Source organism: Monodelphis domestica, chromosome 2, assembly GCF_027887165.1.
Source record: "Monodelphis domestica isolate mMonDom1 chromosome 2, mMonDom1.pri, whole genome shotgun sequence".
In the NCBI taxonomy this organism is placed as follows: domain Eukaryota; kingdom Metazoa; phylum Chordata; class Mammalia; order Didelphimorphia; family Didelphidae; genus Monodelphis; species Monodelphis domestica.
The window spans coordinates 211,065,782-211,092,366 of NC_077228.1; the positions used below are offsets into that span (position 1 = coordinate 211,065,782).

General features: G+C 46.8%; 2 protein-coding genes across 3 annotated transcripts in view; one reads left to right on the plus strand and one right to left on the minus strand.

Moving 5' to 3' along the window:
• Nucleotides 1-19,612, plus strand: part of UBE2O (ubiquitin conjugating enzyme E2 O) — an 85,770-nt gene extending 66,158 nt beyond the window's left edge. The window contains exons 2-18 of the mRNA XM_003340267.4: nucleotides 5,005-5,064; nucleotides 5,307-5,417; nucleotides 5,846-5,943; nucleotides 6,769-6,832; nucleotides 7,177-7,320; nucleotides 8,168-8,277; nucleotides 9,309-9,459; nucleotides 9,703-10,181; nucleotides 10,638-10,792; nucleotides 11,103-11,215; nucleotides 11,562-11,693; nucleotides 13,244-13,333; nucleotides 14,564-15,269; nucleotides 15,678-15,814; nucleotides 16,535-16,738; nucleotides 16,829-16,886; nucleotides 17,328-19,612. Of these exons, the coding sequence (XP_003340315.1) occupies nucleotides 5,005-5,064; nucleotides 5,307-5,417; nucleotides 5,846-5,943; nucleotides 6,769-6,832; nucleotides 7,177-7,320; nucleotides 8,168-8,277; nucleotides 9,309-9,459; nucleotides 9,703-10,181; nucleotides 10,638-10,792; nucleotides 11,103-11,215; nucleotides 11,562-11,693; nucleotides 13,244-13,333; nucleotides 14,564-15,269; nucleotides 15,678-15,814; nucleotides 16,535-16,738; nucleotides 16,829-16,886; nucleotides 17,328-18,001 (3,486 nt within the window). The 3' untranslated portion in view covers nucleotides 18,002-19,612. The remainder of the gene's footprint in view (nucleotides 1-5,004; nucleotides 5,065-5,306; nucleotides 5,418-5,845; nucleotides 5,944-6,768; nucleotides 6,833-7,176; nucleotides 7,321-8,167; nucleotides 8,278-9,308; nucleotides 9,460-9,702; nucleotides 10,182-10,637; nucleotides 10,793-11,102; nucleotides 11,216-11,561; nucleotides 11,694-13,243; nucleotides 13,334-14,563; nucleotides 15,270-15,677; nucleotides 15,815-16,534; nucleotides 16,739-16,828; nucleotides 16,887-17,327) is intronic.
• A 1,557-nt stretch (nucleotides 19,613-21,169) lies between these two features.
• Nucleotides 21,170-25,618, minus strand: SPHK1 (sphingosine kinase 1). 2 transcript variants are annotated; one of them, XM_007482593.2, is made up of 5 exons: nucleotides 25,159-25,618; nucleotides 22,948-23,097; nucleotides 22,724-22,818; nucleotides 22,492-22,607; nucleotides 21,170-22,214 (listed from the first exon to the last, which is right to left on the minus strand). In XM_007482593.2, the coding sequence occupies exons 1-5, from the start codon at nucleotides 25,175-25,177 to the stop codon at nucleotides 21,413-21,415; spliced, it is 1,182 nt and encodes a 393-aa protein (XP_007482655.1). In that variant the 5' UTR covers nucleotides 25,178-25,618; the 3' UTR covers nucleotides 21,170-21,412. The 2 variants fall into 2 exon arrangements, with proteins under 2 accessions (XP_007482655.1, XP_007482654.1); XM_007482592.3 differs by lacking the exon at nucleotides 25,159-25,618 and adding an exon at nucleotides 23,554-23,755.
• Nucleotides 25,619-26,585: the final 967 nt, after the last annotated feature.

Below are 26,585 nucleotides of genomic sequence, written 5' to 3' on the forward strand. Positions count from 1 at the left end.
CCAATAGATAGTAGACGTTTTTCAAAGGCCAGACCATTCTTAGTTCACACCTGAGTAGACTAATCTTTTGAGTAATTCACACCTGAGTAGACTAGAATCTCTGAGTAAGTTTTCACCTCTTTGCTCCTTGTAAGTTCACAAGTTGCCTGACCTTTATAGGTACTTAGCACCCTTTTGTATTAGTCCTAAAATAGGCATGGCTTAAAGAACTTTTTGTCTTACTATAAGTATGGGTTTAAGTACTTTTCATTGTTCAGCAAAGTTTACAACTTTATCTTCCCCTGAGGCATGCTTAAATATGGTGAAGTAGAGTTCTCACATTCCTGATCAAGTATCTTCACTGCCCAAATGGGGAATGGTCCCAATGGGGAATGGTCTTAACCCAACCTTATGAAGTAGGGTCTGGGAATTTTTTAAGGTTCACAACTTATATAGATATTTACAAAATAGATTCAAGATATTTGGTGAGGGATGGGGATGGGAGCAATACTAGCTGGAGACATCAGGAAAGTCTTCATGTAGAAGTGAACATCTGACCTGAGCCTTAAAAGGGATTTTAAGAGTTGTAAGTGAGGGGAGAAAGCTGGTACAAAGACATGGAGGAGGGAACATCATGACTAAGAAACAGTGAAGAGGCCAGTTTAGCCAGACTATTATATACATGAAGGAAACAAGGAGTCTGGAAAGGTCATCCGAGGCCACACTGTGAAGAACTTTAAAAATCAGACAGAGCAATTTATATTTGATCTTAGAAGTAATAGGGAGGGTCCAGCAAAGTATATAGCAAATTAGGCCTGGAGATGGAAAACCTCAGATACTTCCTAGCTGTGTGACCTTACTGTTTGTTCTTCTGCCTTGGAATTGATGCTTAATATCAATTCTAAAACAGAAGGTAAAGGTAAAAAAAAAAGTAGTAATAGGGAGCCACCAGAATTTATTTGGTAGGATAGGGCAATGACCCAGAATTAGGGTTCTATTTCTAACCATTATTCTGTTTGTCATGATCAGGCTTTTGAGCACTTTAGGAAAATCACCAAATTATTTACAATCATTTTTAGTTTTGTTTTTCTAATTTTCTTTTACTCTTGTTTATATATGTAAATATTAGCACTTGCCAATATTAGTTGAAAATAAAATTTTATTTAAATAAAAAATAGTGTAGATTTTTAGGGTGTCTCAAAAATCTTAGTGCAATATTAAGACTTTGGGGACACTATAATTTACTCAGCCAGAATTCTGTCGTGAGATTATTCTCTTCTAAAAAATGAGTAGGTCTTTCTGTGCATAAAGAGAATTCTTTGTTTGATCTTGACCTTTTTCCTTAGTCCTTAGGAAAAAAGATTCCTAACTAATATATTGGGATCCACTGGTTCTTGCCACCATTCTAATCCCCAATAGGACCACCACTTATCATACTCTGCTCATTTGTAAGGGTTTGTCCACATTTCATATATCCCTTTACCACCACCACCATCACCCCCAAGAAAAAATTTCAAGGCTTCAGCAGTACTTATTGCCTTAAAGGTTCAAAGCCAGATGGACAGTTAAAATTTCTAGCAAGAACTCATAGCCCCTACCACAGTATGAAGGCAAAATTCCTAGTAAATCCTCCTGCAACACACTAAAGGAATTCTCTCCCAATAATATCTCCTCAGAAGGAGAAATGGAACCAGCCTTCTTCTTGATATTCTACCAGTTTTTCACCACCTACATTTATTTGTTCTCTCTGCCTTAGTCCAGTGTATATATAACTCTGCCTCAAGTTTCTTCCTCAGTACATTGGAAATAGTGTTCTTTCAAAAATGTGGTGACATTTTTGTGACATAAATGCTTTAAGTAAGCATTTATAATGGTTTAGTGTACCCTCAGCAGTACTACTTATCTTCCTTCCATGGTAGGTCTTTGAGGGAAAATTGAGAGGAGGATGAAGAGATTCAACTAGAGAAGAAAGGGACTTCGATAGCTTGGTTCTAATCTGAGGAATCTACCATCATTTTAGGCAATTTAAGCCTCATTATCTCCCTACAGTAGTGGCACATCCTTTCCTTACCACATATATCAATTCTTTGCTTGGTTTAGCTTCATAGAAAGTTAAGGAAATGCCAGTTGTGAACTTTAAGTGTTGGAAAATGTTATCATTGGTGCAGGATTGGGGAAACATAATAAATTTACTATCTCAGCCCTGGGCCCAACTCTTTCCTACTCCTAATATTCCTTACTTCTGATTTATAAATAGAGGCAGGAATAATTAGATTTTTGAATTAAAGAAGATAGAACAAATTATAACATCAAATAGACAATTAATATAAATCAGTCAGTACTTTGAGATTAGCTTCAAAGGGACCCTATGCCCTCCCATATAGTTAAAATGGAGAGAAACCAGAAAATTAATGTTATCCTCTTGCTTTCTGCCTTTTGCAAGAAAGGGACACACTGTGCACCTGGTACAAGAGACTAGAATAGGAGTGAGAACAGGGCCTGGTAAGAGGAACTGAGCAGTCCAAAAAGCAAGAATAAGTCCAGAATTGTTAAGGGGTAAAATTTAAGGTTGAGACTGAATATATTATTTAGTGGTCGCCAGGGATTTAAATTCTAAATCCCAATAAAATACTCAAGTCAGAATGGGATTTTATGGTGGTTTATTTACAATAGAAGGAAGAAATTAAGAAGAAGGAGAAAGAGGGGAAAAAAACTCCAGCCTGGCCTGAGCCAGGGGGAGTTCAGAGGCTTCTCAGCCAAGGGGCCTTCCCAGAAGATTAAATCTAACTCAGCTTCCAGCTAGGAGTCCTCCTCCAAAATGAGGGGCCTCCTTAGAGGCTGGAACCTTCAGAAGGGTCAAGGGAAAGGGAAGTCAGCCTTAATACTCACCACACAGTCACCTAAGGGAAGCAGCCCCACCTAGACCCACACTTCAGAACTCCTCCAAGTCAAATTTTACCACCCAAGTCTACAAAAGCTGCAAAAGTCCCCCTCACAGGAAGTGACATGAAATAGAAATGCTGTTCTTTACATCACTTCCTGTGTCTCACATGTACCAATGGTAGCTTAAACTTGGCTTAGGACAGCCCAGGGGGTCAGTCAATTGTTTCTGATTTGTCACTAACACACACAGGTCACAGACCATCCTCCCCTACAGTTAATCCTTAAGTGGGGGGTGTATACATTCCTGGTTGCTAGAATTCTAAAGACTAAATAATGTGGAGTAAAACTAAAATTCACAGAATGTAGATACAACTGACTCGGCGATCAGGTATTAGTCTCACTGATTCTAAAGGAAATGCATGTAGAGTAAGAACTAGAGATGGGTCTAGAGAGATATTGGAGAGGGATGGTGACATGATTTGTTAGGGCATTAAATAATACCTCTTCTTAAGGGTTTTCAACCTTAAATTGTGTGACCCTATTCACGGCATTACTAACACTATACTGCATGTTCATATAGACCAACTCCTGATCCTGGTCTCTGTGTTTGTCTATGGGTTTGTTATTGTTGTTGGACATAGAAAGGGAGAATCTTTGGCCTGTTGAAAAACAAAGGACATTTCATTTTGAAAGAATAACCCAGGGGACAAGTTACATGTAATAAATCTGTTTTTATCACACCCTAGATGTCTCCTTCTTTGTACCCATCTTAATTTGTGGGAAGGTTAATACTACTCTTAAGTGGTTTGCACCAGGTTGCTTCCTGGAAGGTTGGGGCAATAAGTTTGTCAGCTGTCAAGGGTGGTACCTCTCTTCCATGCTTGGGAGTTTGTAAACCACCTATACATTCAAAGTGTCTGCATCTTGTTTAGAATGCGTGTTCCTGGTCTAGAGGATACCCCTTAGAAAAAGACTAATGAGCTGCTTGTGGCATGTAGAATAAATTGCTTTCCCCTCCTGTGTAAGATTGAAGCTCTACTATGAACAGAATCTATTCTAATCTTGCTCCCAATGCCATCACCTTTGTGATGTTCCTTCATGCTTCTATTTTCCCATCTGACACAGCAAGATAATTCAGTGCTTTGGGGATATAGAACTGAGAAGATTTGTGTTGGGGTGCTTCCTGATGCTTTAAGCCGTGGTGAAGCTAGGAGTATTAGACATACTTCCTTCCACCTCGGGGGTGGGGTGACTTGTCAGTCCATACTTTGTAAACTAATAACTCACATTAGTAGTCATTACATCTGTTGTACCCTTTTGGGGGGGGGGGAGTATTTTTGGCTCTCCCGAAAATACAGCCATCACCGCACATAGTAGTGAAGATTGCCTACATGGGAGCAACTATTGGTCCCAGATTGACCAGATGAAAAAACTCTTTCTTACCAGGCATTGTGGAAGTAAAGAAATAGTGCTTGTCAAAGAGAGGGAGAAGTAGGCATTCGTGTGAGAAAGACATTAGTTGTTGGTGTTGTTGACTATGATGAATGTTTATTGATCACGTCAGATGTTTTTATGCCATTGGCCAGCCTCCAAAGGGGATCTTTCCTTGAGAATTACTCAGCAAGACCCCCTTCATACTCTTGCCCCAATAAGCAGCAGGGGTTGCAGCTGTTTGGAAGAGATAACCCAGATTAGAATGTTTGGTATCCAGTGATTAGAGTTGTTTCAGAATGGCTACTCAAGATGTTCTCCTGACTTAATTTCATATTCCAAACATAGTCGAAGCCCAGTTTAGAGACTGAAACACATCTGAGCCTTTTGAGTCACTTTCTTCCTCAAAGATGCCTACCTTTTAGCTCTTCCTTTATTCATGAATACTTTTACTGTAGATAGGGGGGAAAGGAAGGAAAAAACAAATAAATGAACAAACTACTCAGATGAATTTGTCCCCTTTTAAGCAGTTCCAGAGGATGGGGAAGGGGAGAGAACTCTGGGAGAAAAAGTTGAAACTGTTGACTAAAATGAAATATTAGAGGATCTCTGGATTGTGTTTATCTATGCCTTTCAATCAAATAAAAAATATAGACAGTACTGACTTTCAGAAGTTGTTTTTACATATGTCCGTTTCTGTTTCTTCTACAGTTGAAATTAGAGGATCGTTCTGTGGTGCCCCGTGATGTAGTCCGACACATGAGCTCAAGTGTAAGTGCGATATTGTATATCTTTTTGCCTCTTCACCAAATGCCAATCTTGACAGATGAAGTAAGTCAGTCTTTATTTAGGTCTGTGGAAGGAAATGATGTCAAGATCTCTGCAACAGTGCCTGCAGTTGAGTTCCTTGCCCTTAGGCTCTCCCCTCAACAAGGGACCCTGGTGGTTTTGGGAACTGGTAGTGTATGTCACTGTTGCCAATAACTCTGAACCTTGTTTGACCTTGTTTTTAGGACAGTCAGTGTGGGACTGTGATTGATGTGAACATTGACTGTGCTGTGAAACTTGTTGGTACCAACTGTATCCTCTACCCTGTCAACAGCAAGGACCTACAGCATATCTGGGTAAGCTGGGCCTCAAAGATCTTCTCCCCATAACCCCTGTCCCATCTTTTTCTCTCTTGGGTTCAACTGTCCCCTCTAGGGTAAGGACATTGCTTCTTTCCCATTCTTTTTCTAAACATAGCTGACCAAAGAGTGAAAATATGGAACATATACTTTTCCCCATCTTCCCCAGGGTGTCAGATCCAGTGTCACAATACCTCTTTCCCCAATACCTCATTTTGAGGTCTTTCAGTGACAGCATCTATTCTGTTAGTGACTGATCCATATCATGGCCAATGACAAACCTTTTTTCCAAATAACAAACTGATGAGGTTCACTCCTTGCTACAGTGGGATGATAAGCTCTCTGTTATCACTAAGATCTCCATCCTAGTTTGAACACACATTCTGTATCATCTTTTACAACTACTTTCTCTGATTGGTCAACAGCCTTTCATGTATGGGGACTATATTGCCTATGACTGCTGGCTAGGGAAGGTCTATGACTTGAAGAACCAGATAATCCTGAAGTTGTCCAATGGAGCCAGGTACCTCACTTACCTGTAGATAGATCCTTCCCTTCTACTCAGAGGAGTCCAACAGCCCTGTGAAGGGACAGTCCAGGGGTTTTTGAGGGAAATTGTGACAAAAAAGTTCATATGGTGGTTCAGTGACAGGTATTTCAGATATTTGGGGCAGTTCTGTTGGGTATGAGAAACAACATGGTGTAATAGAGAGCTGACCTCAGAGACAAAAACACCTGGGCTAAATTCTGGCCTCTGACCCATCCTGGCTGTGTGGCCTTGGACAAGTCAAATTAACCTCTCCCTGCTCTAGGCAATTCTTAAAGACTATAAGAGGCAGAGAAGGTGCCAGTCTGCAGTGATAGAAGGATTTTCCTCCTCTAGGAGTTCCCTATATCAAGGAAATTAGATTTCTGCTTCCTATCTCTATCCCATTGGATCCAAGAACCTAGCCCAAAGCTGTCTTTTTGCCATATTCTTATTCTTTGTTTCTTCTTCTTTGGGTTCAAGATCATATTTAGGAGGAAAGTACTTGCAAAAGCTTTAAAATTGGTTAACTTTGGGGTCAGGGTTAGCTTTTGCTTACTCTAGCAAAGCTTCTTTCCCTCATTGAGGAAGATGGGTAGTTAGAGAAAAAAGTGATTTGGTATGTTGGAAGCATAGCAACTCTATTTAGCAGTATCTGTTTTGTTTAAGAATCTAAATTGGTACTGATGAGCAAAGAATTGTTTTCCTGGGTCCAGCTCAGAGGACTCTACCTCAGGGACTCCAGTCAGCATGTCACCTAGCTGAGAACACCTCTAATATCTTCAAGTCTTGTGTTCAGACTTTGAATTTGTTTGTTTCCAGATGTTCCATGAGCACAGAAGATGGTTCCAAGCTCTATGATGTTTGCCCCCACGTCAGTGACTCGGTAACTTTCCCTTCCCAGAAGAAGCTTCTTGGGGTTCAGAAACCCTTCCTACTATCCTCAGAGTTTGAGGACTACAGAGGAAAGGGTACTGCTAAGTAGACTGCTCACCAATATCCCTTTCCAGTTGCTCATTCCAATGCTTTCTGATGCATGAGAATTTGTCTTGGGGAATAATGAGGTGAACATGTGAGGTAGTACCTGTGAATGGGTGGAGGATGAGAGGGAGGTTGAGAGAAAGAGAGAGAGTATTTGTGAGTGAGTGTGGAGGGAGAAGCATCCATAGGTAGACTGCTATCAAAAATACCCTTTGCTAAAGTACTGTTTTCCTCTTATTTCTTATGCAGGGCCTCTTCTTTGATGATTCTTATGGCTTCTACCCAGGCCAGGTGCTCATTGGCCCTTCCAAGGTCTTTTCCAGTGTACAATGGCTGTCAGGTGTCAAGCCTGTGCTTAGCACCAAGAGCAAATTCCGAGTGGTAGTAGAGGAGGTAGGGTCAATCAGGGATTACTTTGGGGTCCTAGAAAGGGACTCTTTCTATAGAAATAATGTTAAGTCCAGAATTATTTTGATTTTTAAAGGTGTTGTGGGAAAAGCTTCACTAGGAAGCTCGGTATCTAATGGCAAAATGGATTGTCGGGTTGAGGAAATCTTTCTGCAATGTGACTTCTGTATTTTCTGAGTAAGACCAGATGAACAATAATGTAATTAATAAGGTAGAGGAATATACAATATAATATCCCTTCTCTGAATTAGGATTCAGAGTGATGCAGTGGAAACAATTCTCTAACATTGGATTCGGAATTAGGCAATCTAGGTTCTAGTCTAGTGGAAAGAATGCTGGTTCTGGGGTCAGAAGATCTGGGGTTTCAAACCCTAAATCTGCCACTTACTAACAGTATAGCCTTAAACATGTCATATTTTTTAACTTTAGAGCATCAATTTCCTTTTCTGTAAAATGAGGGGGTTGGACTCCATCTCTAAAAATATTATTCTAATATTAATTTTGCTTCTAGCTATGTAACTTAAGAGAAGTCATATCACCTTTGGAGGGCCACAGTTTTTCCACCTATAAAATAATGGAGTTGAACTAGACCTCTTAGGAGTCCTTCCTGCTCTAACATTCTATGATTGATTCTTCTTTGGAGAAGAGTTGTTAATTCAGGGTGGGAACTAGTCCAGAGCCAATTAGTATTAGGCTCCACATTCCAAGTTTGTATGCCAGCTTCTGAGTCCCAGCTGAGCTTTAGAGAGCAAAGCTTTCCACATTACTCTTGTTAATTGAAGCCACTAAGAATCTATTATTATCTAATATTAGCTCTTTCCACCCACCCTAGGTACAGGTTGTAGAGTTGAAAGTCACATGGATTACCAAAAGTTTCTGTCCAGGAGGCACAGACAGTGTCAGCCCCCCACCTTCCATCATCACACAGGAGAATCTCACTAGGTAAGTCATTAGTTCCCCCTCTTTTCCAGGTCCCCAAAATGTTAACACCAATAAATCTCCTCAGAACCTTAAGCTGAGTCACAAGAAAGGGTTATAGGAAACAACTCTGAGGTATCACCTCACACCTAGCAGATTGGCTAACATAACAGCAAAGGAAAGTAATGAATGCTGGAGGGGATGTGGCAAAGTAGGGACATTAATTCATTGCTGGTGGAGTTGTGAACTGATCCAACCATTCTGGAGGGCAATTTGGAACTATGCCCAAAGGGCGACAAAAGAATATCTACCCTTTGACCCAGCCATAGCACTGCTGGGTCTGTACCCCAAAGAGATAATGGACAAAAAGACTTGTACAAAAATATTCATAGCTGCGCTCTTTGTGGTGGCCCAAAACTGGAAAACGAGGGGATGCCCATCAATTGGGGAATGGCTGAACAAACTGTGGTATATGTTGGTGATGGAGTACTATTGTGCTAAAAGGAATAATAAAGTGGAGAAGTTCCATGGAGACTGGAACAACCTCCAGGAAGTGATGCAGAGCAAGAGGAGCAGAACCAGGAGAACATTGTACACAGAGACTAATACACTGTGGTATAATCGAACGTAATGGACTTCTCCATTAGTGGCGGTGTAATGTCCCTGAACAATCTGCAGGGATCCAGGAGAAAAAAAACACCATTCATAAGCAAAGGATAAACTATGGGAGTGGAAACACCGAGAAAAAGCAACTGCCTGAATACAGAGGTTGAGGGGACATGACAGAGGATAGACTCTAAATGAACACTCTAATGCAAATACTATCAACAAAGCAATGGGTTCAAATCAAGAAAACATCTAATGCCCAGTGGACTTACGCGTCGGCTATGGGGGGTGGGGGAGAGGAAAAGAAAATGATCTATGTCTTTAACGAATAATGCTTGGAAATGATCAAATAAAATATATTTAAAAAAAAAAAGAAAGGGTTATAGGACAGTGCCTGCCCCTCAGAATCTCAGCTTCTTTACCACTTTTTTCCTAATTCCCTCTCACAGAGTGAAGCGTCTTGGGTGTTTTGACCATGCTCAGAGGCAACTTGGGGAACGTTGTCTTTACGTCTTCCCAGCCAAGGTTGAGCCAGCCAAAATTACCTGTGAATGCCCTGAAAGAAACTGTGTCCTGGGTGAAGGCTTTGTGGCCAAAAAGGTACAGCCAGTGAGTTGGGAGTGGGTTGGTGTCTATTTCCAATAGCAACAGGGATGTATAGAGCAAGTTTGGGTCTTAGCCCTTTGTGAACAACTATTTTATCCCTTTGGTATTGATTTATTATTTTGCAAATCTACATACTAATTGGGCTGACTTTTCTTGGCCAAGCAGACCTAGCTCTACTTGGTATTTTGCCTTTCTGACCTTAATACTTTTCCCTTCTCCATGCCTCAATCTCTTCAGGTAAAGCGGTTGCTGAAGAAGCAAATTGTGAAGATCATGTCCTGCTCCCCAGATTCCCCAGGCCCTGGGGATCATCCTGAAGGGGACCCTGATAAAGGAGAAGCCAGAGCCAAGAGTGAGACAAGAGATCCATCCATTCCTGATGAGTCTCCCAATGGCTCTATCCATCCAGTAGAAATTCAGGATGAGAGTCTAGAAGGGTCTGATGAGAATATGGAACGACAGCCCCCCTTCCTACTCAAGGAAGAAGGAGCCTCAGAGTACAGACTACAGTCAATGGAACAGGATGCAGATGATGAAGCAGCTGATGATACAGATGATACCAGCTCGGTGACTTCTTCAGCTAGCTCCACTGCCTCCTCCCAGAGTGGCAGTGGTCCTGGTCGGAAGAAGAGCATCCCCTTGTCTATCAAAAACTTGAAGCGAAAGCACAAGAAGAAGAAGACTAAGGTATCTCGAGAATTCAAGCCAGGAGATAGGTAAGCCAAGATTGAGACTTAAGGATTGGTTCATTTAGCCTGATTTGGTCTGCAAGATAGCAGAAATCACCATCTCATTTGCTGCTTATGTGTCACTCAGGGTTGGGGGATCTTTGGCCACTCATGAGCTCAGAAGGAGCCCTGCCAAGGTATCTTGTAGGCAGTTGGTGGGTAAAATATTATACAAGATTGCCTGGAGGGGGAGAATGGTCAGTGCCAAGGTCAGCCTGTAGGACCAGATGGCCTCTATCTTTCCAGGTCATGTCCTCAGTCTCCTTGGAGAATAGAAGGGACTTAGATAACACATGCAGGATCTCTGATGTAAAGCATGAATCCTCTGGTCCTTCCAAGAGAGCCTGAAATTAGGACATTCCATGCTTTCTAGCCTATAGGAGAGTCATCTTGGGGAGGGATGAGTCTCACCATCCTAACTCACTGGTACCCCTATGTTGGTAGGGTTGCAGTGGAAGTGGTAACCACAATGACCTCAGCAGATGTGATGTGGCAGGATGGCACAGTGGAAACCAACATCCGTTCCAATGAACTCTTCCCTGTGCACCACTTGGACAACAATGAATTCTGCCCAGGGGACTTCGTCGTAGACAAGAGAGGTAGGGAACAGCCTAGTAAGGCACTCCTCAGTTCGAAGTGGGTACAGATATCAAAAGAGAAAGAAAGGTCATTTTGGAGGATTCTGTACCAAAGATTAAAACGGGATCAGAGGTGGTGATTGAAGGAATTATGATTACTCCTATGAATAGATAGTCACACCTTGGGTGAATTGGAATAGGGAGAAGAAAAAGTATAGATGAGGCAGGAGGTAGACATTGAGTTTCATGCCAGAATTTAGGGTGAGAGATTGGGTGAGCATCTATGCCCTAGAATTTCTCAGCTAATCATCTTCTTTCTTATGATTTGTAGCTCAGAGCTGTCCAGATCCAGCTGTTTATGGAGTAGTACAATCTGGGGACCACATTGGCCGAACTTGCATGGTGAAGTGGTTCAAGCTTCGGCCAAGTGGGGATGATGTAGAGGTGAGTTTCCAGCTGTTCCTTTCTCTTACAGAGTGAACTATGCTTAGAGGGAATAGTATAGGAAATAGTGGTCTAAAGCCATGTTGGCAAATCTATGGCACATGTGCTAGAGCATGCTAGAGGTCTCTGCTCACCTCCCCCCTCTACATGTGTCTAAGGACATTTCTTCCAATACCCACCCCTCTGCCCAGCAGCCTATGGGAGCATTTCCTTCCTCCTATCTGGGGTAAGGTGGGCAGCTCACATGCTGCATGAAGGTTGCAGTTTAGGCACTTGTTCTCTAAAAGGTTCACCATCACTGATCTAAAGTATAGCCTGGTCATAACAGTCTGTTGTGTGATTGCAGCTAATTGGAGAAGAAGAGGATGTGAGCGTTTATGACATTGCCGACCACCCAGATTTTCGTTTCCGGACTACAGACATAGTCATTCGAATAGGAAATGCTGAGGAAGGGGCTGCTGGCCCCAAGGAAGATGAGGTACACTTGACCAGCTGTACATATTCTCACTCAGCCCATCTCTGTTTTAGGGTAGTAGCTAAGATAGCCCTATATCTGTAGTCTCTATGGGGCAGAACAGGGAATGCCCTTTTGTTAATGCACAACAAACTGAAGCTTCCTCCTATCTATACTCCAGTTTGGTTACAGAAATCAAGCAATTGCAGGCTCTGTTATTGCCACCAGATGGCCTCAGTAGCCAGGACCTGGTCTTACTTTCTTCAGAATATAATCCAATTCTGTGTAACTGGTAGGTGCTCAATCTGTTTATTAATCAAAGGATCAGCTAAAACTCCCTAATTCCAAGAGAGCATCTTGGATTTATAGGAATGACTCGCCTCTCACCTCAGTGGTAGGACCTCTTAAAATGAACACCATTCAGTAAATGTCTGAGTACCCCTACTTACAGAGTTGGTGTGGTGACAGAGAGTCAATGTGGTCTGTTAGGGGAAGAGCTAGCTGCAAAGACAGAATGACCTGGCTTCAGTAACTGGCACCCTGCTCAAGTTACTTGATGCTCTAGGGCCTGAAGATTATAAGTTGAAGAGAGAAAGTGTTGATCTGCCTGAATTTCCTCAGGGGAGTTCCCTGTATCATCCTATATCATACAAAATTGTACAATTTAGACCTTACTTTTAAACTTACGATCAATCCAGTAGAGGAGGTGACTCACAAATACTGACAACCTCAAGTAGTACAGACAAGTACTGTAGGAGTAGAGAGAACAAGAACTTCAGTCAGAGCCGATCAGGAAAGGTAGCTAAGAGGAGGCAGCCTTGGTGTACCTGGGGTGGGCAGACAGCCCATTGTAGGGTCTGAGAAATAGCAGGTTGTTCACATTGACCAGTGAGAGCCAGAGGGAAGGACTGGAGTGGTAGCGTCCTGTTGTTCATGGTGGATGCCATAAGGCATAAGGAAGACCAGGTGTTTCCCAAATAACAGTGAGATGGGCACTACAGGTCCATTCTATCTCATACCTTGGTCAAACAGCTGATGAATTTTGGAAATAGAATTTCCAGGGCTCTTTTGTACCAACCAATTTTCAATTCCAAATTAAGAAACCTGCATTTATTCAGTGGGCAAGGGGAAGCCATTGTAGAGTTTTGAACAAGCAAATCTTATGATTTTAGTGCTACTTTAAAATTTCTACTCCCATTTCTAAGCCGATTACCTCCTGTGTTCCCAGACTTCTGGCTTCTATACCCGTTTCAGTCAGAAATCATTTCTTAAGCATCTATTTAAGGTGCCAGGTACTGTGCCTAGCACTAGGGATACAAATATGAAAAAAGAAAGATAGCCCCTGCCCTCAAGGAGTTTACAATCACCTTTCTTAAATGGAGGTTCTAGGAGGAACTCTCCTTTCCATCCTTGAATCAGAGGAGTCCCAGGAGCAGAGGGTATTGATATGGTGTGAAGTATTAAAGTACTCAAAGCCAGGATCCCAAATCCCTCAATAAGATAGCACATCCTGAATCCCTGTTGGTTCCTAAGAAGGTAATCTATGACTCAGGTTGTTTCTTCTTGCTCCACAGCCATCAGTAGGCCAGGTGGCCCGTGTGGACGTCAGCAGTAAGGTGGAGGTGGTATGGGCCGACAATTCAAAAACAATCATCTTGCCCCAGGTGAGAGATTCTGAATAGGCCAGAATTAATTGATGCCTGTAGTATGATTAGAAGGTTTAGTGCTCTACTTTCTTACTTTCCTGCTAAAGAACAAGAAAGAAAAGCTCTTAGCCCTTTCCTTTTCATAACTCTTCCTCCTTTTTCTCCAGAAATAGATTTAATGGGATAGATTTTGCTTTTTCAGTTTCTTGAAGGGCCTTGGATAGGTAATGACTGAAAAGAGAAAACAGAGGAAGAAGGAAAAAAGAGATTTGCCCACAATTACTCCGTGTCCCAGTCCTATCTAGTTTAATCTTGTCTTACCTTCATAAGGTTCCCCAAATCTTTAGATTCTCAGAGTTTTCACAAACTTTCCAAATTTTCTTGGTTCCCTTTTGCATTTATCTAGTGTTTACTTCTTAACCAGACTAAGAAAATTTGAGCCTTGATATTGCAGATAAACTGATAACAAACACAGGCTCCTGTGAAAACTGAACAGACAAGAAATCGCAAGGAAAGTTAGTTTGGGTATTAAATAGCAGGTTCAGGGCACACGGACTTTCAAAATCCCCATTCCTTGTTAGCCTAAGGAAAGTGACCACTTGATTGCCATTCTCTTACTTTCATGCCAGAGCTCTAATGGACCAACTCTCCTTGCCTAGAGTAGGTTTTGGATCGTAACCATCCTATCTGAGGCCATCTGGGGAGAGAGAACAGTATGTGACACAATCTTCTATGTTCCCCACTTCCCTCTCCTGTCACTTGTTCCAGGCTCCCTGGAGTGTCCCCACAAAGGGGATACTGCTGCAGTGTCAGCTGATCCAAGTTCCATTTGCCTTGGTTTTCCCCTTGGGCCCCTTAGCCCAATTGGACAGCTGCTTAGCTGTCCAGAGAGAAGCAGTGTGGGCCGGGGTGGAGCAAGAGTGCTGTTTAGGTATCCAGACAGTCCTCTTTCCCAGGTTCTATAGGGAAAAATGAAAGAATTAGGGGAATGGTTTGGAGAAGACCAGCTTGGTCCAAACCAAACTGAAGAGGCTGAGCTGAGACTACTGAGTTTAGCACAGTCAAGAAAGGAGGTAACAGGTATGTGTCATGTAATCAAGTGCAGTGTGAGCACAAGCCATGGTAGCCCTTACAATGAATAGCCTGCCTTGAGCCCCTTCAGAACGCTTTTCCATTGGTGGGGATGTGACTTCCACAACCAGACTCTGAAAATCTGAGCTGCCGTTGTATTTCCCCTCCTCTGCCCAGCACTTGTATAACATCGAGTCAGAGATTGAGGAATCAGACTACGATTCTGTAGATGGTAGCACCAGCGGGGCCTCCTCGGATGAGTGGGAGGACGAAAGTGACAGCTGGGAAACGGACAATGGGCTGATGGAAGATGAGCACCCCAAGGGAGATGAGCCCACCGTGCCACCTCCTGCTGAGCTTCCAACCATCACCGAAGAGGACAAAGGAGTGGTGATCAGTGAAGAGGCCGTAGCTGCAGCAGCCGCCATCCAGGGAGCTGTCGCCATGGCTGCACCTGTGGCTGGGCTAATGGAGAAAGCTAGCAAGGAAGGGCCTCCAAAGAGTTTCCGGGAACTAAAGGAGGCCATCAAGATCCTGGAAAGTCTCAAGAACATGACAGTTGAACAGCTGCTGACTGGTTCTCCCACCTCACCCACTGTGGAGCCTGAGAAGCCCACTCGGGAGAAGAAATTCCTGGATGACATCAAGAAGCTGCAAGAAAATTTGAAAAAGACACTAGACAATGTGGCCATTGCTGAGGAAGAAAAAATGGAGGCTATGCCGGAGGCGGAGCGTAAAGAGGAAAAGGCTGAGGCTCAGTCACCTGTTCGGTCAGAGTGGCCCAGTGAAACCCCAGTGCTCTGTCAGCAATGTGGTGGCAAGCCAGGTGTCACTTTCACTAGTGCCAAGGGCGAGGTCTTCTCTGTACTGGAATTCGCACCCTGTAAGTTGGCCCCTCACCCTGGTCTTGCTTGTTTCCCTGGTTCATTCCCACTGGGTTCTTTCTGAGTTGACATATCCCCTGTTGGAATGAGGGCACTCCACTCCATTTCTGCCCCCTGTGCCTTGCTTCCAACTTGCTGTTTTTCCAAAGCCCCCCCGATCCAGGTGAAGAGACCCTTAAAGATAATCAAATAATCCTTATTGGAGAGAGGAAAAGGATGAGTCAGATAAAGGGCATTCTTATTATTCATTTGTCTGGGGGGAAATACCAAGCCATGAAGTGAGGGGCACTACTTCCCAGTGGCCTGGGCTTCCCCTGGCTGGCAGTCTTCCCCCCACCCTACGTTCTAGATACATCCCCATGGTCCTTCTCTATATTGCTGAAATAACTGGTCTTTCCCACCTCTAGTCAATCATTCATTTAAGAAGATTGAGTTCCAGCCACCAGAAGCCAAAAAGTTCTTCAGCACAGTGAGGAAAGAGATGGCCCTGCTCGCTACCTCACTTCCAGATGGCATCATGGTCAAAACCTTTGAGGACCGAATGGCAAGTAGAGGGAGGGAGCTTCTTAATAACCTCTTTCCCACCAAAATAGAGTTGTGTATCATAGGCTCACCTCCTAGGGCCTGATTCTCTCAGGCTCCTATGGGAGATACATATTCTTTCTCAGCTATGGGGGAGCTGGAGACCAAGAGCTTATTGCCAGTCTTTCATACATTACAAGTATCTCCTCAGAGAAGACCAGGAAAACTCCCATGATTCTAATCAGAGCTGTTGCTTAAGACTTTAGTGTCTTCTTAATGAACCCAGAGTGTTGTGTCCAGAATGTTAACCAATATGTATTCCATATTATGGCAAAAGCCACCTTTGTTTCTTTAAGGTCTCTGTTGGATTCTCTTAAGTATTCATCCATTCAATAGAAAGACCTCCAAGAGAGGGCAAGCTGGAAAACTTCTCTTTAGACATTTTTATATCTTGAAACTGCTTTCTTCCTTCCACCTTACTGTGAGATAAAAGAATTGTGTGTGAAAACATAGCTCTTTTTTTTCTGGATATGACAAATTCATTAAGGATTCATGAAAAAGATTGGGTTGTGAATTAGTAGTAAGGAGGTGCTAAATAACTATATTCATCAGACTTTTAAGGTTAGAACTCCGATGGCTCAGGCTACTACTATTCCTTTATCTCAATATGGAAAAGTGCAAAGTATGTCCTGACTGAAAAAATTCTTCCCAGTAATCATTGACCTTATCCTTCTTCTTCCAGGACCTCTTCTCAGCCTTGATTAAGGGCCCTACTAGAACCCCATATGAAGATGGCCTCTTCTTGTTTGACATCCAACTCCCCAACATTTACCCTGCTGTTCCACCCCACTTTTGCTACCTCTCTCAATGCAGTGGGCGATTGAACCCCAACCTATATGACAATGGGAAGGTGTGTGTCAGCTTACTTGGCACATGGATTGGGAAGGTGAGTTGCTAGAATAAAAATTGGGAATGGGGCAAGCAAGCAAAGAATGTCTCTGTGCTGTTATTCACTACTCTTCCATATGTGTTTCAGGGAACAGAAAGGTGGACCAGCAAATCCAGCCTTCTACAGGTGCTCATCTCCATCCAAGGTAAATCAGTGACATGAGTAGAATAAAGAAAAGAGGACTTGTGGCAGAGGGATTTGGGCACTAGGTCTCTTTGGGAAGAGTTACAGTTTTCTCCTTGAGTCAGAGTTATAACACCATCTTCCTTGAATTTTTAATTGAGCAAGGTTAAAAATAGATTTGCAAGACTTCCATTCATAATTCCATGCTTGTCTAAATTGAGCTTCCAGGGGATCAAAAGGTTTGAGCTAGGGAAGAACTGACTTGGTGGGGCAGGGAGGAGGACGTTGTAGTGGACAGAAATATTAGTTAGCAACAAGCTAGTATTGTTTGCCCTGCTCCTTAAAAAAAGGCTAATTCTTATGACAAATGTCTTTGAAGGGAAGGGACCTTAGCGCTGGCTTCTCTTTTTGGATACCTGTCCTTATTCCCTTATACTTTATACCTTCTTAATTAATCCCACAGGCCTGATTCTGGTGAATGAACCTTACTACAATGAAGCAGGGTTTGATAGTGACCGGGGCTTGCAGGAGGGCTATGAGAATAGCCGCTGCTATAATGAGATGGCATTGATCCGAGTGGTACAGTCTATGACACAGCTGCTACGGCGTCCGCCCGAGGTCTTTGAGCAGGAGATCCGGCAACATTTTAGCACAGGAGGCTGGCGGCTGGTGAACCGCATTGAATCCTGGCTAGAGACCCATGCTCTCCTTGAGCGGGCCCACGAGCTGCCCAATGGGGCCCCAGGGGATGGCAGCTCACCTGAGCCACCCACAGCTACAGAGTTATCTGACTCCGGCCGGGAAGAGCCAGAGGAAGCAGGAGTAGCTCCTGGTGATGCTTCCCAGGGTTCAGACTCTGAGAGTGGGGCTCAGGGGCCAGCACCCTCAGTTAGCAAGGACTTTACAGAGCAGACTCCCGAGGCCACCCCAGACTCATCTGTGCCACCCAGTGTCAAACCAAAGAAGCGGAGGAAGAGCTACCGAAGCTTCCTACCTGAGAAGAGTGGCTACCCAGACATCGGTTTCCCCTTGTTTCCACTCTCTAAGGGTTTTATCAAGAGCATCAGAGGAGTCCTGGCACAGTTCCGGGCAGCCCTGGTGGAGGCAGGCATCCCTGAGGGCGCAGAGGACAAGTAGCTACCCTCAGACTGAAAAGACAGTGGACACAGTGGGGAGAGGTTGGCCTGCTGGCTACTCACTCCCTCTCCTGGAGTCTCCCTTCTCCTTTTTTCCACCCCCAAAGAGAGGGGCCCCTGCTGCCCTCATTCCCCCAAGGTGAGTGATGCTGAAGTGAAAGGAGTTTCTAGATGCACTCCCATTCCTGGTCTGAAGCACTCTTAGAGCAAGAGATTCTTTTGCAGCAAAGAGAATCTGAACTTCCTAGGTTATTTTTTAGTTTTTCTCCTCTCTACCTTGTTAGTTCCTAACTAAACAGAAAGACCCAGTTCTTGCTTCCCCTTTTCTTTGCCACAAGAAGTTCCCAGAGAATAACACTGGGGTTGTCCTTAAGTCTGCACGTTCTGTTCATCAGTGGCAAGACCTGATCTCTGGAGTAGTGGCTGTGCCTTGCATTCATTGTAGAGGGGAAAGCCACACTTTGATGGCCCTTTGTCCTCTAAATTGGCTCCCCTGCTGCCCAATCTTCCTCCTTCTGCCCTCTCCAGAATCTGCTGTCTCCTATCTGTCCCTGCCCCAAGCAGAACAGTTGTTCCTTGGGGATTGTCCCATCAGTCACAGCACCCTCTTCCAACCTTGCCTGTGCTAGTTTGTTACCTGCAAGGTGGCAGTGGCACAGAAAGGGGATGGGTTAGCACTCTGGAAGGAGAGCGAGGATAATGGCGTGGTTGGGGAGGTAAAAGTTCTAGGTGCCTTGCTGATCCTAAAACCAACCAGATGGGAGAAGCAGCAGCTTTGGTTTCCTTAAGCTCAAAAACTTTTTGAACTGAGAATATATGTGCTCCTCCCACTGCCACCACCAGGAGTGAAAGCGCAGCAGGTAGGAGGGAGCAAAGTGCTAGAACTCTGCCCCTGTCATCACAGTAGCCATTTGACAACATGGAGAAGTGACATGAAGCTCATACCAGAGAGGGGCCCCCAGCCTTCCTCAGCAGCAGCAGCCAGCCCATTCTGGTGTGAGGGACTCTGCAGGCGAGGTGAGCCACGGCCAGCTGGGGGCTCACGCCTCTCCCAAGACACGCACAGAGGTTTACACATTTTCTAAGCTTTTGATAATGTGAAGCTCCAGGTTATGAGGTTGCTATTGAGCACATTGCAGCTATGTAATTTTTGGTGTATGTATTGTAATATTTAAGGTTTAAAAAAAAAAAGCTAAAATCTCATAAAGGCAAAAACCTTAAACTTAAGAAAAAGACAAAAAAAAAAGCCAAAGCATGATGCATCTTGTTAGCCTTAAGCTGACTCCACAACTGTGCTGTACTATAACCAGCTAGCAGCAGCAGCAGCAGCAGTGGGGAAAGTGGTCAGAGGCAGGACTGGGGGTGGTGTTTGCAGTCTTGATTCTATTCTGTACAGTATTTAAGAACAAAACAGGATTGACTGGTGGGGCCATGCTTCAAAGTGCGTTCATTGTTCATGTGGAGATGTGAATGCTCTATTACTTATAATATCTGTATAAAGTGCTGTGTGATTAAACTTTTTTTTACCTGCATTTTTTTTTTTGGTTTGGCTCATTAGAATGTAAAAACAAACAAAAAAAGGTAACGCCATTAAACCTGCCTCTGCCACTCATTTGGCCTTTGCTGCATTTTTTTCCCCTCTAAGACACTTTTTGAAACACCCCTACGTTCATACACCACACAAAATCCTATACATACTGTTATGTCCCAGCTCCTAAGGGCCCACCAGACAGCATCTTCTGAGGCCAGTCAGATCACTTTCCAAGTACATTTGTCGTTCCTGTCATAGAATCCTAGCTGGCTGGCCTTTCTCAGAAATGATGGTTCCTTTCCAGCATTTGCTAAAGAACTTCCTAATGTTTGACTTCAGTACTTTGGACTGCAATAATCAAAAGCCTCTTGTTCCTTAGTTATTTTGATCAGCTGAACTCTTTCATAATTGGTAACCTCAGTAAGAAGCTTAGTACTTCTTTATGAGGCTGAAGTTGCTGCCATAGCACAATAGGAATCTAGTCAGGTAGTTCTCTTTTCTACTTCAGAACAGGAGAAAGACCCCAAATATGCCTCTCCTGTTCCTGCAGCTCATTGAAGGGTTCTGTTTTGGTTGTCCAGTAGGAAAAAGGTAGTGGAGGTAGGGAAGGATGATCTCTAGCAAAAGGTTCTAGTCAGAAGCTGGAGGGTTTTGTTTTGTTTGCAAGAATGAAAACAGCTCCCCGATTTTGTGGTGGAAGAGGATGTGCTAATTTATTAAGTCACCCCTTTTTCTCCCTTGCCCCAAGTTTTCCCAGCAACTATAGCTAATAAAGAACCGATACCCACCTTTCCAGGCAAGCTTTTTGGACAAATAGAACACAAATGTAAACACTTTAACAGCAGAGACTTCCACTTTTCTATTTCTATCCGTGGTACCTGGCACATAGTAGGGACCTTATTTTATTTATTTATTTTTTAAACCCTTACCTTCCATCTTGGAGTCAATACTGTGTATTGGCTCCAAGGCAGAAGAGTGGTAAGGGCTAGGCAATGGGGGTCAAGTGACTTGCCCAGGGTCACACAACTGGGAAGTGTCTGAGGCCAGATTTGAACCTAGGACCTCCCGTCTCTAAGCCTGGCTCTCAATCCACTGAGCTACCCAGCTGCCCCCGGGACCTTATTTTTTAAAAATCCTTTTTGATAAGGCTTCAACCAAATTCTTTGAGGGTTATCTGACTAGTAGAACTGGAACCACCAAACTCGAGCCTTCTCTGGTTATCCGTAAAATTGTTCTGTTCTCTACCCAGTGTCTTGGAGAGTAGTAGCATTGAACTCAGTAGTAACCAGACAACTAAACTGTACATCAGGATCCCTGTGGGCTGCATATCATATTGACTTCGAAAACCACATGCTAATTTTTTTTTTATTTTGTTAAATATTTTACAATTACATTTTCTGGTGTGGGCTGCCCTCCAGAGTTTTGTAGGCCAAAGTTTGACACCTCTGCTCTAAAGTGCTGAACTTAAAGTTCATGTTTCCAGTCTTATCATTGACCTTGGGTAAATAACACACACATTTTCCCACTTATTATTGCTCAAATGATCCTGGATTTTAAGCACTTTGTCATTGTAAAGCACCATATAATTGCAATGGTTCTTTTAGAGTCAAGGTTTCTTATCCCCAGAGATGGACTAGATAACCTGGAAAAGTCATTTTATTTAGATCGCTCAGTTTAGTATGCTACACCTAGGGGGCAGGGTTCAATAAATTCTGGGCCTGGAGTGGTCAAATCTTGGACATCTAATAGAGCCGACTTGCCTAATTTTGGAGTCTAGGAACACCACCTCTCCAGGGGAGGAATTCCCTCTAGGCACTCCCGTTTGCAAAGCAGAATAAGGCCTCGCATTATTGCAAGTCCAACAGAGTCCACAAGCCCTATTTAGGGCCCCTCCGATGAAGCAGAATCTTCCGAACAGGGTAAGGGTTTTGGCTCCAGACCAGGCTTTAGTTCTGAGCAGCCACTGACCAACTGGAAGCCTCCAGGGTGGACCTGGCCTTGGACAGCCTCACTGGCCAGCTGCTCCCCATCCACTGTAAGCACTCCCCTGGGATCCTGAGGTTCTAGGCGGAAGGCCACCACAGGCACGTACACCAAATTAGGGCAGTCCAGGTCCAAGTGCTTCCCCTTTTCCATGGCCAGGAAAAGACGAAGCAACGTAGCTCGGGGCACCCCAGCCCGCAGGTAGAACAGATGCATAACCCCAGCGGCGCCCCGAGCCATGGGAGCAGCGTACATCTCGCTTCCCAGGTGGGAGTGCAGGAGAACCAGCACCAACACGAATTCGTGGTGAGGCACCACGGTCCAGTTCTGCGGCACTGGCTGCCCCAGAGGCACCAGGAGGGAATCCACAGGGCCTGGTTGGTCCTGGCCCGGGGGAGGTCCGGCAGACATCTCCGAAGAAGGCGCTCCCACCGGGAGATAGGCCAACGTGCCGTGATAGGTGCGCAGGGCAGCCAGGCGCAGGAAGGTGCCCAGCGTAAAGCGAATTTTACCCAGGCACCTGTACTTTTCACTCTCCACGTCCACGTCAGCAACAAAGCCCCAGCCCAGGCTGAGCACCGAGAAGAGGCGTCTGCCCGAGGCTGTGTGGAGGGAAAGCAGGTTCATGGGAGAGAGCCCTCGCCGGCACAGCAGCTGCGTACAGTTGGTCAACAGGTCCTCGTTGGTCACCTGTTCGTTGCTGAGACACGAAGGAAAAAGCATGAGGGAAAAGGCTGGAACCCCGATTCCCCGACCCCAGCGGTCACTTCGCTGGGCTAGGGAGGGCAGTTGCCGCCAGTTTCAGGGGGGAGGGAAGAAGCCTTGGAGAGGAGCTGGAGCAGATGGAAAGGGAGAGGAGGTCCGAGCTGGAAGCCTCCAGGCTTGAGGGCCCCCTGGGGGGAAGGGAGGAGTTATGAGTGCTTAAAGGTCGGCCGCCTACGGCACGAGGAAACGGAAGCAGTACGCTGGGCCCTCACCCTGCATAATGGTTCACCGATGCGGCCAAAGCATTGCCGGAGCCCGCTGGAAGGCTACAGAGAGGCTTCTGAATTGCTGTTTCCCAGTCAGGTCGTTCCATCAGGCCATTCACCACCTAAAAGCACAAAGTTGGGGGCTGCCTCGGTCTCCCCGGCCCCCTCCTAAGGGCCGCCCGGTGTTCCTGACCCTCTCCGCCACACGTCCCCCAGCAGCGCCCTGCCCGGTGCTCACCTCGTGCATCAGCCCGTCTCCGGACATCACCACCAGGGCGTCCCAGGAGGAAAGGTTCTCATCCTGCACCAGTTCCCTCGCGTGGTTCCGCCGCTCTGCAGGGAGGAGGGAAGCAAGTAGTTCAGGTTCCCCTACATTCCGCGGTGGCACCCCGAGGGCATCACTCTAGCTCGAGGCGGAGGGGGTTAGCCGAGCGCCTGCTCTCCGGCGAACTTGGCGCTTACCCGTCAGACGCAAGGTGAAGGAGACACCTGCTTCTTCCAGCATGGGCTGCACTCGGTTCCGAAAGAGGTGCAGGGCCCTGCCGGTTCCTCCCCGGGGGTTTAGCAGCACCAGCACCCTGCAGGGCTTCGGCAGAAAGCTGCTGGGATGACCTGAAGGAAAGAGAAAAAGATAAAGGACTGGGCCAGGAGCTTCTCCACCCAAGACTTCGGGAAACCGGAAGCCGCCTATTATTACTTGGGCTTTGTAGGGTAAAACACTGAGCTTGAATTACCTGGATTCCATTGCGGCCGGAGGAGCCCTTTGGTAGATGTTTTTGTACTTGGGCTTTAGAGCTAAAGGAGGGTCACTTTAAATAAGAAGGGATGGAAACTGAGGTATGACCCAGGGGGAAAGAGCCCGATCATGCCCCACCTCCCCTCCGTTTTTGTTCTTCCTCAGTCTCTGGATTAGGTGGGACAAATGCGTTTTGAGCCCACGGATGGGACGCGGGCACTCGGTTCCTCCATCCGATCTTTCCAGGCCTTGGGATTCTGGGCCCCTTCTAACATCACCACCCCCATTACCATTACCACCACCATGTTCCTTCCCCTTTGACCCTCACGCACTTGCATCCGTGGCCTCTGCCTGAAACTCGTTCAAGCGACAGAGCGCCCGTGACCCAGGCGCCATAGAAACACAGGCCTCTGGGGCTGCGGTTGCCGCCGCCCCAGCCTCCTTATCAGCCTCTTCCAGGCCCGGGGCTCGAGGCTGGCAGGGGGACTCTCCTGCCCCGCCCCAAGGCAAAGAGTGAGGGGAAGCATGTTCCATCCCTAGGGCTTGGAGCGAGGAGGTGGTGGGGAGCAGGGGAGCGGGAGCCTCACAGCGCTCCTTTCTCAGCTGTGGAAGGACCCGCGGACGGCTGAGCTCGCTGTTTTTCCCGAATGATGAAGGCACAGGAAAATCGGCGGAGCCTCGGGCAAGCTCCGCTCCTCAGCTTGGGGTGGAAGTGAGCATCGCCCCCACCCCCACCCCCTCGTAGCCCGCCGATGTAGGGCCCTAATGCTCTCAGGAGCAGGGGAGGTCCTGCGATCCCAAGTGAGGGGCACTCAGCCAAGTGAGGACACGTCCAGGTCCCCAGCCTCCTTCCCGACTTCGCCGGCTCTCCAGGGGTCTCTGGGTCTCCGACCAGGGAGAAGAGAGGGTGGCTCCGGCAGAGAATCAGGAGTGCCTCCCTAGAGTCCGTCTCTGGACCAATGTCAGGGCCAGTCCTCCAACCCTACCAGACCCGCTTCTTCTCACATCGGGTCTGGGGGCGGGGAGAAAGGGTCCCTGGGGCCGGGTCGTCCTTCAGTGGCACAAAAGTCCCGGAATCCCGGCGGACATTGCGCAGTCACAGATCCAGGATGGGGGATTCCCACACCGGCCAAGTTGCCCGCCGCTTCCCACCTCCTCACGCTCGGGAAAAGTCTCGATAATGAGCTCGACTTCAGACTTAGCTCCCCCGGCCCCGGGCCTCCGGAGCTTGGTGATGGGGGCTGGGCCAACAGATGGCTCCGCGTGCTGGCCAGAGGGGTCGGGGCGAAAGCAGACCCGCTGGTTCAACCCTCTTCACCCTCCTCCCGCCTACTACCCGTCTCCAGCTCCAACTCCGGCTCTGCAGTGAGAGAGCCCAACTAAGTCAGTGTCCCAGTTCTCTCGGAGGCTGGGGAAAGGCGGACCCGAGAGAGAGGAAAGGTGGGGCCACTGGCGGCCCTCCCCAGTCAGGCCGGTTTGTCGCAGGAGGGGCCAAGGCTGTTTGCTTTGATGGCCTGGGCCTCACCGCCTGGGATCCAATCTCACGTCTGAATAAACAGGAGCTCTTTGGAGTAGTCCGATTTCACCAACGCTCCTCCTTCCTGCCCCAACTTTCCCCCTCAAGTTCTGCCACTGGGCACCGACCGCTCGATTTGCTGGGAGGAGGGCGTTCCAAGAGTTCGCCCCCACCCCCTGGTGGCTGGCCACGCCTCTGCACCCCAGCTCTCCTGGCTTCCCCCGGAGGGCGAAAGTACGAAATAGACTCTACCCGAAGCATAGTTTCTGTCCTGGGGCCATAGAGCCCCGCATTTAGTGAGCCCATCCCCGGGAAGCAACCTAAAGTGACCTTCCCTCAAGGGACGCCGCGCAAAAGCTTCCAGGCCGGCCCCGCAGCCCGCTTAACCCGTCCTGTCTCCGTGCCCGGTCCCCCATCTCACCATCCTGACTCGAGGGCATCCTCCAAGTCGGAGAGCTCCCGAATCTTCCCGGAGCACAGCGGGGTCCCCCCTCAGGTTCTCTCCCCGAAGCTCAGGGCACCCCACGTGGTTCTCGTCCGAGCTTGGGACACCCCCGCAACGAAGAGCCAGGGATGCCCTCCCTCGGTGTCCGTGTTGATTGCGTGCTTCTACCCCTACCCCACCACCCACCCCCACCTCCTGCCCCGCGCTGCCGCTTTGGGTAGCAAAGCAGAGGGAGGGAAGTAGCCGGCGGGGCGGGCAAGTGTTCCAGCAGCGGGAAGAATGACAGCTGAAGCGGCCGGAGACGCCGCTCTGCGGACGAGCTGCCCAGCCTGGGGCGTCAGCAGCAGCAACAGCAGCAGAGGAGAGCAAAGCCCTAGCCCGAGGTGTACAAGTGCCGCTAACCCGGCAGATGCGCCAGCCTGGACCTAGGGCCCAAGGCAGCTGGGCTCAAGAAGCGTAAACTGCTCTGGCTGCACAACTTCAGGCTGGCGCTCTAAAGTCCCGCGGCAGCCTCCTAACAAGACTTCTGGGGCAGGGAAATGGGAAGCCCGAGTGGAACACAGTGCTGGGCGGAGAGAAGGGAGGAGGCAGGGGGTGGAGCCCGGGCTGCGTCTGGTTCGAGGTGGAGGCTTTCCGAGCGCGGGGCCGAAGGAGCCCCTCGGCTCAGAACCTCGCACTCTCCGCTCCAGAGACGGCTACATCACAAAACCTGACCCGAACCGAAAAATAACCCACCCTGGCCTTGGCAGATGCCCAGCCGCCGCCAACCTGGATCTCACTATTCTCCACTCCGCGGTTCGCCCCGCCCCCGACCGCTTCCGCGGAGAACTATTTTTATCCTCCCGGGCTGCAGCCCGTAGTGTCCCAGAGGCCAAACCTGGCTGTTTCGGTGGCAGGGCGGAGCGGTGCACCTGTGGGGAGCCTGCTGGGGAGGCTGGGAGCCTCAAGCAGCCAGGAGAACTGGACCTCACAGGAGATTACCCTAGGCTGTGGGATAGGAAGGGTTCCTTTGGATCTAAGGAAGTAATTGCACCCCAGTCCGGAATGTACCTACCCTGTACCCTGAGGCCCTCTGAACGAATGTGGCAAGATGAGTGACTGTACTGATGGAGAAAGAAGGGAGCCTAGGGCTGGGAAAGTGGGGTAGAGGGAAAGAACTGGAGGTGATGGATAGCTACAGCCTGGACTCATAAATTAGCTTTTCAATTTCAAATTGTTTCTGGATAAAATCTCTTTGAAGGCTAGAGCTTGGTCGTTTCCAAACTTATCTCACCTAGGTCCCCTCAGTACCAAGTTCTGCTCCAGAGAGTCCGATAATACCATAGATAAACGTATGGAATGGAATTGAGATTTGCAAGTTTGTTACCAGTATTTGCAGAGAAACTCAGTTTACAGATACCCAA